Genomic DNA, 17862 nt, shown 5'->3' with positions numbered 1-17862 from the left:
TTTCTGTTACGCTTGCTTTGGTTTTCCCGTGAGTCTAGCTTGCTTTATTCGTAACAGTTTTTGGTGAAACTATACTATTCCACACAGTGTTTTGCTCGTTTGGTTTGCCAGTTATTTGCATACATCTTTTTAACTCTCAGCTAGATGGAATATTTACGTCATATGGCAGTTGCTTTATGGCATTCCCTGTTATATAAGTGGCCATATTTCTCCAATCTTAATATCTGGGAACATTTTGATGTTAAGGTTGATTGAATAAAAGTGTAAACTATACTATTTGTTATTCATTTTTCGTATGATAAAATAATGTTTTTTTATTGATATGTTAATTATATGTGCTTTTACTTCATAGATGTCTTTAGCTCAGACTTGAACGAGTATATTAAACAAAACATATCAGTAACCATGACAAATGCTCCCAAATGAGACATTTAAACAGAAAAGTGGGAAAATGCTTTCTGTCTCAGTTATCTTGGCAAGGACAATCTGTTACTCAACTCAGAGGTGTAGGTCCATAGCAGGTGCCAACACACCAAATATATTAATATGTCAGTCAAAGAAAGAAGGTGATAGGAGTTAAATAAAATAGGACCAAAGAACATAATAAACTAAGGGCAAAAGAGCCATTACTATACGCTACATTAAACTATTTCAGGTAGCAATAAAACACAGATAGAAATAAGTGAAAATTATTTACCAATCATCATCTAATGAAAAGTATGCCACAGGGTTGTCAGGTTTGCCTGCTATACCAGCACTTCTGTTAATATAAAACACATTGTAAATATTACATGTTTGTCATGTTTTATAAGAAATCAAACAGATTCACGAGAATCAGAATAACTTTGACTTCATCTTCTTATTGTAACTAGCCAGACTATCATGAACATCTAGCTAGAACACTAGCTCTAAACTATTCTGCTAAAAAATTCAAAGTATAAATAGAACACTCGTGTTTAATTTTTTCTTGTTTTTCTTGTTGTTTTACTGATATGTATTCAATATTATTGAACAATTAAAGCTGGAAAGTCACTGTTTGACATTTAGATTCTTCGTATAATTTAAAGCACAACCCTCATAAACTTAGTTTGATAAAAACAATCTATAAACAGTATCATTACATATATTGTAGATAACCTTAAGTGCACTTTTTTTCCAATCATTATATTTTTAATATAATACAAATTATAAAAAGAAGAATCTACGCATAACCTTACCTGACTTGTACACTAAACTGATACTCTAGTTTTCCCCAGCTATCATAGGCCTGAAATCTCTGTACATGCTGTGCCAGATTAAACTCCTCCCTGTAACACAAAATCATTATATTTTCACCTGAGTGCAATAGCAGAATAAGTCCTTCTAAATTTAACAACAGTTAATCAGTTATTGCACTAAGGTGAGGATTAATTGAATTTATTATTCTCTTTATAAACTTCTGTGTGTATGCACATTTACATTAACAAGAGGGCCATGATGGCCCTGAGGTCGCTCACCTGTATATAGGCCCCCCACCCCCGGGCCAATTTTTACCCAAGGGCTTTTATTTGTTTATTTGAACAGACTTGGTAGACACCCATAAGAAGATGTTTCATGCTAAACATCTAAGTTCTAGCTCATTGGCTTTTTTAAAAGAAGATTTTTAAAGTTTTTACTATACACATATAGTTAAAAACAATGTCACCCCCCCCCCCCCCGGGCAGGGCCAGTTTTGACCCCAGGGCTTTTATTTGAACATACTTGGTAGACACCCATTAGAACATGTTTTATGCTAAATATCTTAGCTCTAGCTCTTTGAGTTCTTTAAAAGAAGATTTTTTAAGTTTTTACTATATGCATATAGGGAAAATCAATGACCCCCTGGGGCGGGGCCAATTTTGACCCCAGAGCTTTTATTTGAACAAACTTGGTAGACACTCATTAGAAGATGTTTCATGCTAAATATCTTAGCTCTAGCTCTTTGGGTTCTTTAAAAGAAGATTTTTAAGTTTTTACTATATGCATATAGGGAAAATCTATGACCCCCTGGGGCAGGGTCAATTTTGACCCCAGGGCTTTTATTTGAACAAACTTGGTAGACATTCACTAGAAGATGTTTCATGCCAAATATCTAAGCTCTAGCTCTTATGGTTCTTTAAAAGAAGATTTTTTAAGTTTTTACCATATGCATATAGGGAAAATCAATGACCCCTGGGGCGGGGCCAATTTTGACCCCAGGGCTTTAATTTGAACAAACTTGGTAGACACTCACTAGAAGATGTTTCATGCTTAATATCTTAGCTCTAGCTCTTTGGGTTCTTTAAAAGAAATTTTTTTAAGTTTTTACTATATGCATGCATATAGGGAAAATCTATGACCCCCTGGGGCGGGGTAATTTTGACCCCAGGGCTTTTATTTGAACAAACTTGGTAGACATTCACTAGAAGATGTTTCATGCCAAATATCTAAGCTCTATCTCTTATGGTTCTTTAAAAGAAGATTTTTTAAGTTTTTACTATATGCATATAGGGAAAATCAATGACCCCCGGGGCGGGGCAAATTTTGACCCCAGGGCTTTAATTTGAACAAACTTGGTAGACACTCACTAGAAGATGTTTCATGCTTAATATCTTAGCTCTAGCTCTTTGGGTTCTTTATAGGGAGATTTTTTAAGTTTTTACTATATGCATATAGGGAAAATCAATGACCCCCTGGGTCGGGGCCAATTTTGACCCCAGGGCTTTTATTTGAACAAACTTGGTAGACATTCACTAGAAGATGTTTCATGCCAAATATCTAAGCTCTAGCTCTTACGGTTCTTTAAAAGAAGATTTTTTAAGTTTTTACTATATGCATATAGGGAAAATCAATGACCCCCAGGGGCGGGGCCAATTTTGACCCCAGGGGTCTTTTATTTGAACAAACTTGGTAGACACTCACTAGAAGATGTTTCATGCCAAATATCTAAGCTCTAGCTCTTATGGTTTTTTAAAAGAAGATATTTAAAGTTTATTCTTTTGGTTGCCATGGCAACCAGAGTTCTGCATGGAATTAAATTCTTTGAACAATTTTTAAAGGTGACCACCAAAGGAACATTCCTGTGAAGTTTGGATGAAATTGGCTCAGTGGTTTATGAGGAGATGTCATTTAAAGCAAAAGTTTACGGACAGACGGACGGACGCCGGACGGACGGACGCCGGACGAAAAGCGATCACAAAAGCTCACCCTGTCACTTTGTGACAGGTGAGCTAAAAATACCTTGATCAAGGACTTGAATTATGCTGGGGTCAATTTCTATAGGCCAGGATCACGTCATACACAGACAGGCTAAGTTTTATTCAGACTAGACAATTCTACGAGTGCTGAAGACAAAGTCTTTACAAACATTCTATTATATTGACAAACTGCTAAAATAAAATGAAATCATGGCATGATTGTAACAATAACTTGTAACTTATTTATTACTTACATGTCTCTGTAAACAAATACTAGTCCCCTTTTGGCACCTTTAACACCAGACACAACCTGTACAAAGAACCGGAGCAAAATAAACACATGGAAAAATAAAATATCTATGCACCAGTTCATATACTTTTGGATTTTCATAATAATTGCACTGTATATATAACAGATATGCTATTTGTAGAAGTTAATTATATCTCATCAATTTGCTATCCCTACCATCCAGATTTGTATAGCATGAAAATAAAAGTTCTATACCTGGTAGGTTAATAATTTACCTTGCCCTAACAAATGTAAACTTCTCTATAAAATTTACAATGATAAGCATAGAACAAATTGTTCTAGAGCTATTATCGTTAACCAAACTAAAATGGTAAAAATTAATTTGCCATGGAAAAAACTACACTGCCGTGAAAAAGTGGAATAGCTATAGAACATCAAAATTGACATGAAAATTCCACGTTGATATGGAAAATTTCAAACATTAAAAAAATTAAAAACTGCCATGGTCAAGTCTGCACTGCAATGGAAATACTTGTGAAGAACTTACCAATACATAGTTTGTAGACCTACATTATATCAACTGTGCTAACCAAAAGTGATTTGCAGGAAATTGACAATTCAAAATTATATAAACAAATAACCTTTATTTTCAGCTTAGATAGTTGTATCAATTCTGAAGACTTGAAGAACATGTTCACTTTTGTTGTGCCCTCGGCTGTCAAATATGCTGAAATTAAATGATAAAGCTGATATTGGAATATCTGTCACGAGGAGACCTGCCCATTGGGCGAAAAGGAAGCTTGCTGAGTTATCGCCCAGCGGCAAGTTCCCAAGGGAGGAATATCCAGATTCAAACTGCAAACATATGTCTGATATTTTTTCTTGCATATTCTACCATATTCCATTATATTTTAAACTCTTTACCTCAATTAAACAATTTTCCATGGAAATTTAGGTCATAACACCAATAACTATTTTCTTACAACAGCGTATGAAATAACAAATTCATTCATAACGGTAAAATTACATCATCCTAAGCATGCCATTGTACAGCATGAGACTCATCTGGCACCCCCATGTCCGATGAATTTTCTGGCTTGTGTAAAATTAACAGAAATGCCAGTCTGATGCAAGAAATATATTTGTTAATATTTTACTCTTATGAAATAAAGTGTTTATTATTATCATTACTATAATTACATTTAATTAGGTATAAACAATGTAAATGTTGTGTAACAATGACGGACACATTGAGCAAAAAATGATGTATATGTCTAGTATAAAGATTAAAGAGTGTTTACGTGGTGAAGGGTCTGTCCAGGAGGGTGTGAGGACGTTCTCTGGTTTAGAATTATCGTGTTCCTCCGATGTACCACCATCGCTGCCCGCTACAGTCAACTGTAACTGATAACCTGTAACACAAAAACTCATACTTACTGAATATACAGTATATGTGTACATGTAACATGGGGAGTTGGTAAGGTAAGTAAATATAATGAATGTAGGACGAAACCCCACATGTCCAAAACCCCACACATGATTTTTATAGAGTGGACGAAACCCCACACCTTTAATTGTATGGTAAAATAGTATGATGCTAATTAGAAAAATATTAAACAATTTTAACAAACAGGAGGAAGCAAAGTGACATATTGTAGTGTTGCTGTTTAATTAAATCATCTAATCTTCTCTTATCAGCATCTAACTGGCTTACAAGTTGATCAACTTCTTGTATGCACAATCAACTTCTTGTATGCACAATCAACTTCTTGTATGCATGACTCATTTTAAATAAACACTGTTGAAGACAGCTTATAAGAAATAGACATTTATAAGACAATCAAAAAATTTCAAATTCAGGCCTTCTTGTAGGATGAAAAAACAGACAATGAATTCTTATTGATTTTGATGGGTTAAAAGCATCTTCTGACAGGCAGATAGCTAGCAAAGTTTCTTGATTTTATACCAGTAATGACCTGCTGGGTTGTTTTTCTCAATAATTGTTAACTTCTTCACATATATACATTGAAAAAAAAACAACAACCCAACAATATGGTGGATAGAAAGATAAATCTAATTTAAGATAATAAATGTTTTGTTTAAATAACAAATAATCAAGAAACAGAGTTACCAAACTTACCAATCTTTTCCCAGCAATGGTCCCTGGCTTTATACATCTTGGCCATCAAATGAGTACATGGTAGAGACAAGTCTGTGTGTTCTAAAATATATGAGCCGTGTCATGACAAAACCAACGTAATGCGCTTGCGACCAGCATGGATCCAGACCAGCCTGCGCATCCGCGCAGTCTGATCAGGATCCTTGCTGTTCGCTATCAGTTTCTCTACTTGTAATAGAGTTGGTAAGCGAACAGCATGGATCCTGGTTTTGTCATGACGCGGCTCATATCATGAAAGCAAAGGTATAGTTGTAGAGCACAAGACTCCTAATTCTGAGGTCATGGGTTCAAATCCATCAAATATAATATTCTTTTTTGTTTTGACTTCTATCAAGACTGGTATGATAACTGAGACCCAGGAACTAGTCATCTGGGGTGACTAAATGTGAATGTGATTTGACATTAGAGTAAAAAGACAAAACAAACCAAAATAATGTTGGCTTTAAGTTTTTAACCTCATGAGTAATGGCCATGATTATAAAAGGCCATGATGGCCCTGAGGTCGCTCACCTGTATATAGGCCCCCGGAGCGGGGCCAGTTTGAAACCCAAGGGCTTTTATTTGAACAAACTTGGAAGACACTCATTAATTAGAAGATGTTTCACAATGTTAGGTTTTTACTACACACATGTAATGAAAAACAATGATCTCACCCGCCCCCCGTCCCCCCCCCCTGCCACCTCGCCCCTGCAACCCCCCCCCCCCCCCCCGGCAGGGCCAATTTTCACCCAAGGGCTTTTATTTGAACAAACTTTGTAGACATCCATAAGAAGATATTTCATGCTAAACATCTAAGCTCTAGCTCATTGGGTTTTTTAAAAGAAGATGTTTAAGGTTTTACTACACACATATAGTTAAAAACAATGACACCCCTGTGGTGGGGCCAATTTTGACCCCAGGGCTTTTATTTGAACAAACTTTGTAGACACTCACTAGAAGATGTTTCATGCTTAATATCTAAACTCTAGCTATTTGGGTTTTTTCAAAGAAGATTATTTAAGTTTTTGCTATACACATATAAGGAAAATCAATGACCCCCGGGCGGGGCCAATTTTGACCCCAGGGCTTTTATTTGAACAAACTTTGTAGACGTTTATTAGAAGATGTTTCATGCTGAATATCTTAGCTCTAGCTCTTTGAGTTCTTTCAAAGAAGATTTTGTAAGTTTTTACTATATGCATATAGGGAAAATCAATGACCCCCTGGGGCGGGGCCAATTTTGACCCCAGGGCTTTTATTTGAACAAACTTGGTACACACTCATTAGAAGATGTTTCATGCTGAATATTTTAGCTCTAGCTCTTTGGGTTCTTTAAAAGAAGAATTTTTAAGTTTTTACTATATGCATATAGGGAAAATCAATGACCCCCTGGGGCGGGGCCAATTTTGACCCCGGGGCTTTTATTTGAACAAACTTGGTAGACACTCACTAGAAGATGTTTCATGCCAAATATCTAAACTCTAGCTATTTAGGTTTTTTCAAAGAAGATTTTTTAAGTTTTTACTATATGCATATAGGGAAAATCAAGACCCCCCGGGGCGGGGCCAATTTTGACCCCAGGGCTTTTATTTGAACAAACTTTGTAGACACTCACTAGAAGATATTTCATGCTTAATATCTAAACTCTAGCTATTTGGGTTTTTTCAAAGAAGATTATATAAGTTTTTGCTATACACATATAAGGAAAATCAATGACCCCCGGAGTGGGGCCAATTTTGACCCCAGGGCTTTTATTTGAACAAACTTGGTAGACACCCATTCGAAGATGTTTCATGCTGAATATCTTAGCTCTAGCTCTTTGAGTTCTTTCAAAGAAGATTTTGTAAGTTTTTACTATATGCATATAGGGAAAATCAATGACCCCCTGGGGCGGGGCCAATTTTGACCCCAGGGCTTTTATTTGAACAAACTTGGTACACACTCATTAGAAGATGTTTCATGCTGAATATCTTAGCTCTAGCTCTTTGGGTTCTTTAAAAGAAGAATTTTTAAGTTTTTACTATATGCATATAGGGAAAATCAATGACCCCCTGGGGCGGGGCCAATTTTGACCCCAGGGATTTTATTTGAACAAACTTGGTAGACACTCACTAGAAGATGTTTCATGCCAAATATCTAAGCTCTAGCTCTTAGGGTTTTTTAAAAGAAGATATTTAAAGTTTTTTTCTTTCGGTTGCCATGGCAACCAGAGTTCTGCATGGAATTAAATTCTTTGAACAATTTTTAAAGGTGACCACCAAAGGAACATTCCTGTGAAGTTTGGATGAAATTGACTTAGTGGTTTATGAGGAGATGTCATTTAAAGTAAAAGTTTACGGACGGACAACGGACGGATGGATGCCGGACGAAAAGCGATCACAAAAGCTCACCCTGTCACTTTGTGACAGGTGAGCTAAAAATAATGCTCTAAACTTTTTCGGGATTGAAGGCAAGATCAAGGGGCCAAAACTTTTTGGGGTTTGATGGGAAAGGTAAAGGGTCCCGCTGAGACAGAAAAATGATGTCATTAAAAAGTTAGCAAATAAACAAGATTTTTTGCTGATAATATCATTTAACTTCAAATTATCTCTCTCTTAAAATGCCACAGTGCTTTACATGTTTAATGATTTAAATCTGAAAATTAAAAACTATGTACTGAGCTCTAAAAGATTTGGAATAACATTATATATGTGGACATTTTACAAAACTGCTGTATTGTTGTTTTTTTTTTCCACTCATTTCATGGAGGATGTTAAATGAGTGTAGGTTCAATACTAAATTTATTGAGTAAGTTGAAAACAATCATAAAGTGAGTCTTCGGCGAGCATAATATTGGGGTTTTTTTTCAATGTGTTTGATAAATTTAGTGATGAACCTACACAAATATCATATTCTATTCATCACATATTCAAAATAAGAACTGTTTACATTAAAAAGGAATGTTTTTTTTTCCATTGACTCGCTTAGTTAGTGCTATCATTTTTGGTATGAGAATTATCTATCATAGACCCATTTCAGTGTTGATGTAAGAATTAAATTTGAACAAAATAAATTTCATACAAACCTTGAAGAATTTTAATGGTACGTATTAACCCTCCTGTATGTGATCTAGCTAGATTGAATGCTAACAACAGATGTACCCCATCAGCTAACACGTCATTGTTTTGTCTATAAATAGAATCACAATAATCTTTTTAATTATATTTTATATTTCTTTTCAAAATATCATATTTGGTATTTAATAACAATGATTATCAAGTTTGCAATAAATGTCATTTCAATAACATGCATTACAAATTTTATTATAAATGTCATTGCAAATACAAGAAATAATTTCATCACATTCATGATTATATAAGAAAAAAGTTTGTTCAACAAATATCAAAAATGGTGCATAAATTTAAAAAAAATCAAGTCAATTATTTCCAGCATTAATAAATAACAATGGCAAAATTGTTCATTCATTTATCTGATATGAAATATAATAAATTTTGTAATCAGATAAGTACAAAAATAAAATGAATTCAACATTTTTAGTTAGTGTTTTAGTTAATCTAATTTATATTTTAATATTCATCTAAATGTATATTTAATAGAATTAAATTGAAATTGATAATAACCAAACCAAAAGAAAAATAAATAATAAATTAATTACAATGAAATGTGTGAAAATCAAAATTCAAATACTTTGAGCAAACAATCACTCAACTGTAGCCCAAACAAGCCAATTATCACCTAACCAATTAACCACTCCTTTAATCTTAGTGGACAGCATGGACAGTGCTGCCTTTTATCACTCAATGTTCAATCAAATACACTGATTGATTAATCTGTCACTGGGAGATATAATTCTAATGAATATCAATGGAAAGGATAGCTTGGTTAAAAAATCTGTCACACATAACTGAGCCAAATGTCATTTAAACAGTAACCCTTTATATACCTTCCACTAAACCAGAACTTACATCAATTTACAACAGTTCACTGAGTTATAAACATTTATTTATTTATCAAACTTAAATTACTACAAACATTGTTAAAATTAATTTTCGAAACATGTAAAAATCAACATAAAGACTGGAAAAAGTGACGATGCTACCTATTTCTTGGTACATGCTTAGTGCTTGTGTAAATATACTACTAGCACTAGCCTGTGCTTGGGACCAGGAGCAATAATCAACATAAAGACAGGATGAAGAGATGATGCTACCTATTTCTTGGTACATGCTTAGTGCTTGTGTAAATATACTACTAGCACTAGCCTGTGCTTGGGACAAGGAGCAATAATCAACATAAAGACAGGATGAAGAGATGATGCTACCTATTTCTTGGTACATGCTTAGTGCTTGTGTAAATATACTACTAGCACTAGCCTGTGCTTGGGACCAGGAGCAATAATCAACATAAAGACAGGAAGGAAAGATGATGCTTCCTATTTCTTGGTACATGCTTAGTGCTTGTGTATATATACTACTAGCACTAGCCTGTGCTTGAGACCAGGAGCAATAATCAACATAAAGACAAGCAAGAAGGAAAAAGACAGGATGAAAGATGATGCTATCTATTTCTTGGTACATGCTTAGTGCTTGTGTATATATACTACTAGCACTAGCCTGTGCTTGGGACCAGGAGCAATAATCAACATAAAGACAGGATGAAGAGATGATGCTACCTATTTCTTGGTACATGCTTAGTGCTTGTGTATATATACTACTAGCACTAGCCTGTGCTTGGGACCAGGAGCAATAATCGACATAAAGACAAGCAAGAAGGAAAGATGATGCTACCTATTTCTTGGTACATGCTTAGTGCTTGTGTATATACACTACTAGCACTAGCCTGTGCTTGGAACCAGAAGCAATAATCAACATAAAGACAGGAAGGAAAGATGATGCTACCTATTTCTTGGTACATGCTTAGTGCTTGTGTAAATATACTACTAGCACTAGCCTGTGCTTGGGACCAGGAGCAATAATCAACATAAAGACAGGAAGGAAAGATGATGCTACCTATTTCTTGGTACAAGCTTAGTGCTTGTGTAAATATACTACTAGCACTAGCCTGTGCTTGGGACAAGGAGCAATAATCAACATAAAGACAGGATGAAGAGATGATGCTACCTATTTCTTGGTACATGCTTAGTGCTTGTGTAAATATACTACTAGCACTAGCATGTGCTTGGGACAAGGAGCAATAATCAACATAAAGACAGGATGAAGAGATGATGCTACCTATTTCTTGGTACATGCTTAGTGCTTGTGTATATACACTACTAGCACTAGCCTGTGCTTGGAACCAGAAACAATAATCAACATAAAGACTGGATGAAGAGATGATGCTACCTATTTATTGGTACATGCTTAGAGCTTGTGTAAAAACACTACTAGCACTAGCCTGTGCTTGGGACAAGGAGCAATAATCAACATAAAGACTGGATGAAGAGATGATGCTACCTATTTCTTGGTACATGCTTAGTGCTTGTGTAAAAATACTACTAGCACTAGCCTGTCGAGCAATAATCAACATAAAGACAGGATGAAGAGATGATGCTACCTATTTCTTGGTACATGCTTAGAGCTTGTGTAAATATTCTACTAGCACTAGCCTGTGCTTGGGACAAGGAGCAATAATCAACATTAAGACAGGAAGGAAAGATGATGATACCTATTTCTTGGTACATGCTTAGTGCTTGTGTAAATATACTACTAGCACTAGCCTGTGCTTCGAACCAGAAGCAATAATCAACATAAAGACAGGAAGGAAAGATGATGCTACCTATTTCTTGGTACATGCTTAGTGCTTGTGTAAATATACTACTAGCACTAGCCTGTGCTTGGGACCAGGAGCAATAATCGACATAAAGACAAGCAAGAAGGAAAGATGATGCTACCTATTTCTTGGTACTTGCTTAGTGCTTGTGTAAAAACACTACTAGCACTAGCATGTGCTTGGACAAGGAGCAATAATCAACATAAAGACAGGATGAAGAGATGATGCTACCTATTTCTTGTTACATGCTTAGTGCTTATGTAAATATACTACTAGCACTAGCCTGTGCTTGGGACCAGGAGCAACAATGAACATAGAGACAGGAAGGAAAGATAATGCTACCTATTTCTTGGTACATGCTTAGTGCTTGTGTAAATATACTACTAGCACTAGCCTGTGCTTGGGACAAGGAGCAATGATCAACATAAAGACAGGATGAAGAGATGATGCTACCTATTTCTTGGTACATGCTTAGTGCTTGTGTAAATATACTACTAGCACTAGCATGTGCTTTGGACAAGGAGCAATAATCAACATAAAGACAGGATGAAGAGATGATGCTACCTATTTCTTGGTACATGCTTAGTGCTTGTGTATATACACTACTAGCACTAGCCTGTGCTTGGAACCAGAAGCAATAATCAACATAAAGACAGGATGAAGAGATGATGCTACCTATTTCTTGGTACATGCTTAGTGCTTGTGTAAATATACTACTAGCACTAGCCTGTGCTTGGGACCAGGGGCAATAATCAACATAAAGACAGGAAAAAGTGATGATGCTACCTATTTCTTGGTACATGCTTAGTGCTTGTGTAAATATACTACTAGCACTAGCCTGTGCTTGGGACCAGGAGCAAAAATCAACATAAAGACAAGCAAGAAGGAAAGATGATGCTACCTATTTCTTGGTACATGCATAGTGCTTGTGTAAAAACACTACTAGCACTAGCCTGTCGAGCAATAATCAACATAAAGACAGGATGAAGAGATGATGCTACCTATTTCTTGGTACATGCTTAGTGCTTGTGTAAATATTCTACTAGCACTAGCCTGTGCTTGGGACAAGGAGCAATAATCAACATAAAGACAGGAAGAAAAGATGATGCTACCTATTTCTTGGTACATGCTTAGTGCTTGTGTAAATATACTACTAGCACTAGCCTGTGCTTGGAACCAGAAGCAATAATCAACATAAAGACAGGAAGGAAAGATGATGCTACCTATTTCTTGGTACATGCTTAGTGCTTGTGTAAATATACTACTAGCACTAGCCTGTGCTTGGGACCAGGAGCAATAATCAACATAAAGACAGGAAGGAAAGATGATGCTACCTATTTCTTGGTACATGCTTAGTGCTTGTGTAAATATACTACTAGCACTAGCCTGTGCTTGGGACCAGGAGCAATAATCAACATAAAGACAGGATGAAGAGATGATGCTACCTATTTCTTGGTACATGCTTAGTGCTTGTGTAAATATACTACTAGCACTAGCCTGTGCTTGGAACCAGGAGCAATAATCAACATAAAGACAGGAAGAAGAGATGATGCTACCTATTTCTTGGTACATGCTTAGTGCTTGTGTAAAAACACTACTAGCACTAGCCTGTGCTTGGGACAAGGAGCAATAATCAACATAAAGACAGGATGAAGAGATGATACTACCTATTTCTTGGTACATGCTTAGTGCTTGTGTAAATATTCTACTAGCACTAGCCTGTGCTTGGGACAAGGAGCAATAATCAACATAAAGACAGGAAGAAGAGATGATGCTACCTATTTCTTGGTACATGCTTAGTGCTTGTGTAAATATACTACTAGCACTAGCCTGTGCTTGGAACCAGAAGCAATAATCAACATAAAGACAGGAAGGAAAGATGATGCTACCTATTTCTTGGTACATGCTTAGTGCTTGTGTAAATATACTACTAGCACTAGCATGTGCTTGGGACAAGGAGCTATAATCAACATAAAGAAAGGATGAAGAGATGATGCTACCTATTTCTTGGTCATGCTTAGTGCTTGTGTAAATATACAACTAGCACTAGCCTGTGCTTGGGACAAGGAGCAATGATCAACATAAAGACAGGAAGAAGAGATGATGCTACCTATTTCTTGGTACATGCTTAGTGCTTGTGTAAATATACTTCGAGCACTAGCCTGTGCTTGGGATAAGGAGCAAAAATCAACATAAAGACAGGAAGAAGAGATGACACTACCTATTTCTTGGCACATGCTTAGTGCTTGTGTAAATATACTATTAGCACTAGCCTGTGCTTGGGACCAGGGGCAATAATCAACATAAAGACAGGAAAAAGTGATGATGCTACCTATTTCTTGGTACATGCTTAGTGCTTGTGTAAATATACTACTAGCACTAGCCTGTGCTTGGGACCAGGAGCAATAATCGACATAAAGACAAGCAAGAAGGAAAGATGATGCTACCTATTTCTTGGTACATGCTTAGTGCTTGTGTAAAAACACTACTAGCACTAGCCTGTGCTTGGGACCAGGAGCAATAATCAACATAAAGTCAGGATGAAGTGATGATGCTACCTATTTCTTGGTAAATGCTTAGTGCTTGTGTAAATATTCTACTAGCACTAGCCTGTGCTTGGGACCAGGAGCAATAATCAACATAAAGACAGGAAGGAAAGATGATGCTTCCTATTTCTTGGTACATGCTTAGTGCTTGTGTAAATATTCTACTAGCACTAGCCTGTGCTTGGGACAAGGAGCAATAATCAACATAAAGACAGGAAGAAGAGATGATGCTACCTATTTCTTGGTACATGCTTAGTGCTTGTGTAAATATACTACTAGCACTAGCCTGTGCTTGGGACCAGGGGCAATAATCAACATAAAGACAGGAAAAAGTGATGATGCTACCTATTTCTTGGTACATGCTTAGTGCTTGTGTAAATATACTACTAGCACTAGCCTGTGCTTGGGACCAGGAGCAAAAATCAACATAAAGACAAGCAAGAAGGAAAGATGATGCTACCTATTTCTTGGTACATGCTTAGTGCTTGTGTAAAAACTACTAGCACTAGCCTGTGCTTGGGACCAGGAGCAGGAGGAAGTTTTTTGATGTGAAAAATAAAAACCCCCTTTGAAAAAATTTTTTTATCGGAAAAATTTACAGAAAATTAGTTCCCGATCCATTACAGAAAACCTTTTTTTTCTTATTTTTCCTGTTTGCTTTAAAAAAAGAAAATATATGTTTTCTTATGTAAACAAAAAAAACACTAAAATTTTTTTCCTTGCAAATTTATTTTTAAAAAAATATGGGAGAACATTTTCCCTTCGCTTTTAAGTAAGGGTAACATATAATTTTTCGGGGAGTTAACTCGTTTACTTGCACTAAGAAGACGTTTATTCGTAGCTTCCATTAGTCTATTCTTATATAGTTGCATATAACATACATTTTGCCCAGTTAAAAAACTTGTTAATTCAAACTAAGTCTTCTGGTCTTGCCCAGAACATATTAGTCAATTTAAACTGAAATCATATTACAAAAAACATGCTGATCAATATATATTTTATTTATATCATAATCAAGAGAATGATTTATCTATCTTGCATACTCCATATGACATCCTGCACATGAAACGGTTGTTTGTAAAATGTAAACAATGTTAGAATTGCTGGCTTGAGATAGAAACGTAACCAGTTATGACTAGAATGTACATTATTAACTTTATGTCACAACACGTAAGTAGCGCGCACTTTATCATGACTTGGTTTCTGTCTTGGAGATCTATGTTTTGTTCGTTTATGAAATAGAGGAAAATTGGCAAAAACGACTCTTTCTCGATATTTCGACTATTACATCAAAACGTCTGATACATGTTTGAATTACACGCCAATCATGTTGTGTAAGTATTTGTGTCGTGTGGTAAGGCATTCGTCAAAAAGATTTACTCTGCAGTTTTATAACAATACTTTTTATGATATGCCATCAATCAACCTAATTCGCCATATTCGTGCGTCCTAGCATACTTCTTTTTCCTTTACAACAGTTTATAAGTTTTGTCATGCTAACATAACGACATGTGAATCAATCAATAACAAATACTATGCAATTGATGTCATATTGCCACGGATTAATAGTTTTTTTTTGTTTTTTTTTGTTGTTTTTCTTGTTTTTTTCTTAAATTTAAATATATTTTACCTAGGTATTTTTGACCACGACTCGAAATTATGAATAAATTTATTTAGAAAAATAAATCGAAACAAATCCGACAGTTGATTTCCATATATGTTATCGTATTAGATCGTACGTTTCTAAATAAATGTGCTTTCCAATTTAAATAGTTTTAGATATACCTGGCATGTTAGCCAAAGTTATTTGCATTATTATCAAATTATCATTTAATAATATTCATTAAAGAACTCTTTTTTCAAATTTTTTTTAGGGAATTATCTATACTGTGAGATGAATGAGGATTAGATCATAACTGTTTTTCAACTAAAGACTTATATTTAGATATTCTTGTACATTGCAGCTATAAACATTATTTGATAATCGAAAAATACTCAATTTTTGTCGATGGACTTTTTTAGAGACTATCCTATAAAAAAATCGCTTCTTAAAACATCTCAAAAAGACGTGTCTATAGCTTATAGTACATTTTAAAATACAATGTATTATTTTTCCCAAACAAAAAACCTTAGCTCAGGCCCGGCTTTCAATAACTTCTTTAAAAATGAGATATATCTCAAAATTAAATTTCTCAGTATTTAACGAGAAATTCCCTTTCTCACCTGGGGAAAAATCCCTTTAAATTGGCTTTTTACTAAAAAAAATTTTTCTCAACATTTTTAGAATTTTCTCAAATGGGGCTGTTTTTTTTTTTCTTTCAAGCATAAAGGGGGCTATCTTAGTGTCATTGTTGATGGGCTTCTATGACTAAAAACATAGAGTTTTTCCTTTTTTTTTACGTAGATATCCTGTAAAATCCCATATTTTAATATAGAAATTTTTAGTTGCTGTTTTTGAAATTTAAATGACGAAAAAGGGGGAAAAGTTTTGTTTTATTTATTTCAATTTTAAGAAGATCTATATTTTCTTGTTTTATTTAAAAAGAACAACAACAACAAGAAACAATGACAAAAACAACAAAAAGCAATTGCAAATGTGTGAATATTTAAACGCTTATGAAAAAAATTTATCAAGAATGAATGTACATCAAAAGAAAACAAAATCATTTTCAGTATGATAATTGTGACGTCATAATTTCATGACGTCATTAATTAGAGCGCATGATGTCACCCACAATAATCAGTCAATATATTACTAAATAGATCTATATGAAAATAATAGGAATTTGATTGCCAAAAAAGTCAAATTATGTTTATCTATCAAAATAGCCATGCAAATAGTAAAAATACCCCTGAGAATATTAATTTAGCGTGACTGAGACATAATCTGAGACAGCCAAACCTTGTCTCAATATATCTGAGAAAAATCTCAAATCTTAAGTTGAGATTTTTCTCAATATTTTTTAGTGAAAGCCAAACTGAGAAAAATCTCAATCTCAATTTCTGATTTGAGAAAAATCTCAGATTTGAGCTGAGATTTTGACTTTGAGAACGTTAGTGAAAGCCGGGCCAGGTGGCTAATATCTATATAACATGCTTGAGAATTACAAGGGAATTTTATGATGTAAAAATAAGAATCATTGATAATGTATTTACCATCAATTTACAGTGTCTACTTATGATCCATTACAGAATAACTTTTTTCTCATTACAATGTATTATTTTCTGTTGCTATAGTAACTAATATAAGTTTTCTTGGTATAGCTAATAACACTTATTGTCGTCCTTCCAAATTTAAAGCATAATGAAATATAGTTTATTCTTGCCTATTCACTGGTCACCGGTGCATAGACGGTCTGGTATCTACCTCACGTGAAATTGTATGACTCGAAAACAGTACAATATTCGTTAACCACTAATCGTATATTTTTATGAAAAAAAATTAAGTAATAAAACTGATGGAATGTCGATCTAGCTTGTCCTACAACGTAGCCAACGTAACGGGATGATGTTAATTATTTTATTAAATACATTGCAATATAATGTTTTATGTATGTAAAGCTATTGTTTGCTAAGGAGTGACAGGGTTTATATACCATGTATGTAGCTAGCAAAGATCGTATAATTTTTTCTTGATATAGATTAATTTAATTGGCAGTCATTTTAAAAAAGATTCTTGAATCCATGACAAAGTCTTGGACCTATTTTGTCCAGAGTAGTAGAGATGTGTTCAAACAATAGCAAGCTGGTCTATCGTAATAACATTTTGGGACGCTCGCTTGCGCAAAATGGACAGCATGGTTTTTACCGATTCGCAATATTCAAAAAGTCAAAGTTAAGATTAAATAATTTATCACAGTAGATATACAGAAAAGCAAAGAATGGTTTTAGGATTTTTTTTTATTATATACATGTACTTATAAATTAAATATTGAGAAATATTAA

General features: G+C 34.7%; 1 protein-coding gene across 1 annotated transcript in view; it reads right to left on the bottom strand.

Moving 5' to 3' along the window:
• Window positions 1-17862, bottom strand: part of LOC132741791 (zinc finger ZZ-type and EF-hand domain-containing protein 1-like) — a 100055-nt gene that overhangs the window by 65051 nt on the left and 17142 nt on the right. The window contains 7 exon segments of the mRNA XM_060730062.1: window positions 698-760; window positions 1218-1307; window positions 3449-3504; window positions 4086-4171; window positions 4746-4856; window positions 5585-5665; window positions 8667-8791. Of these exon segments, the coding sequence (XP_060586045.1) occupies window positions 698-760; window positions 1218-1307; window positions 3449-3504; window positions 4086-4171; window positions 4746-4856; window positions 5585-5665; window positions 8667-8791 (612 nt within the window).

The sequence above is a fragment of the Ruditapes philippinarum genome, unplaced genomic scaffold (assembly GCF_026571515.1).
Source record: "Ruditapes philippinarum isolate M1 unplaced genomic scaffold, ASM2657151v2 ctg4767_1_1_1_1, whole genome shotgun sequence".
Lineage (NCBI taxonomy): Eukaryota > Metazoa > Mollusca > Bivalvia > Venerida > Veneridae > Ruditapes > Ruditapes philippinarum.
Note: the sequence above shows the minus strand (reverse complement) of the source record. Positions and strands in the feature narration are given on the sequence as shown.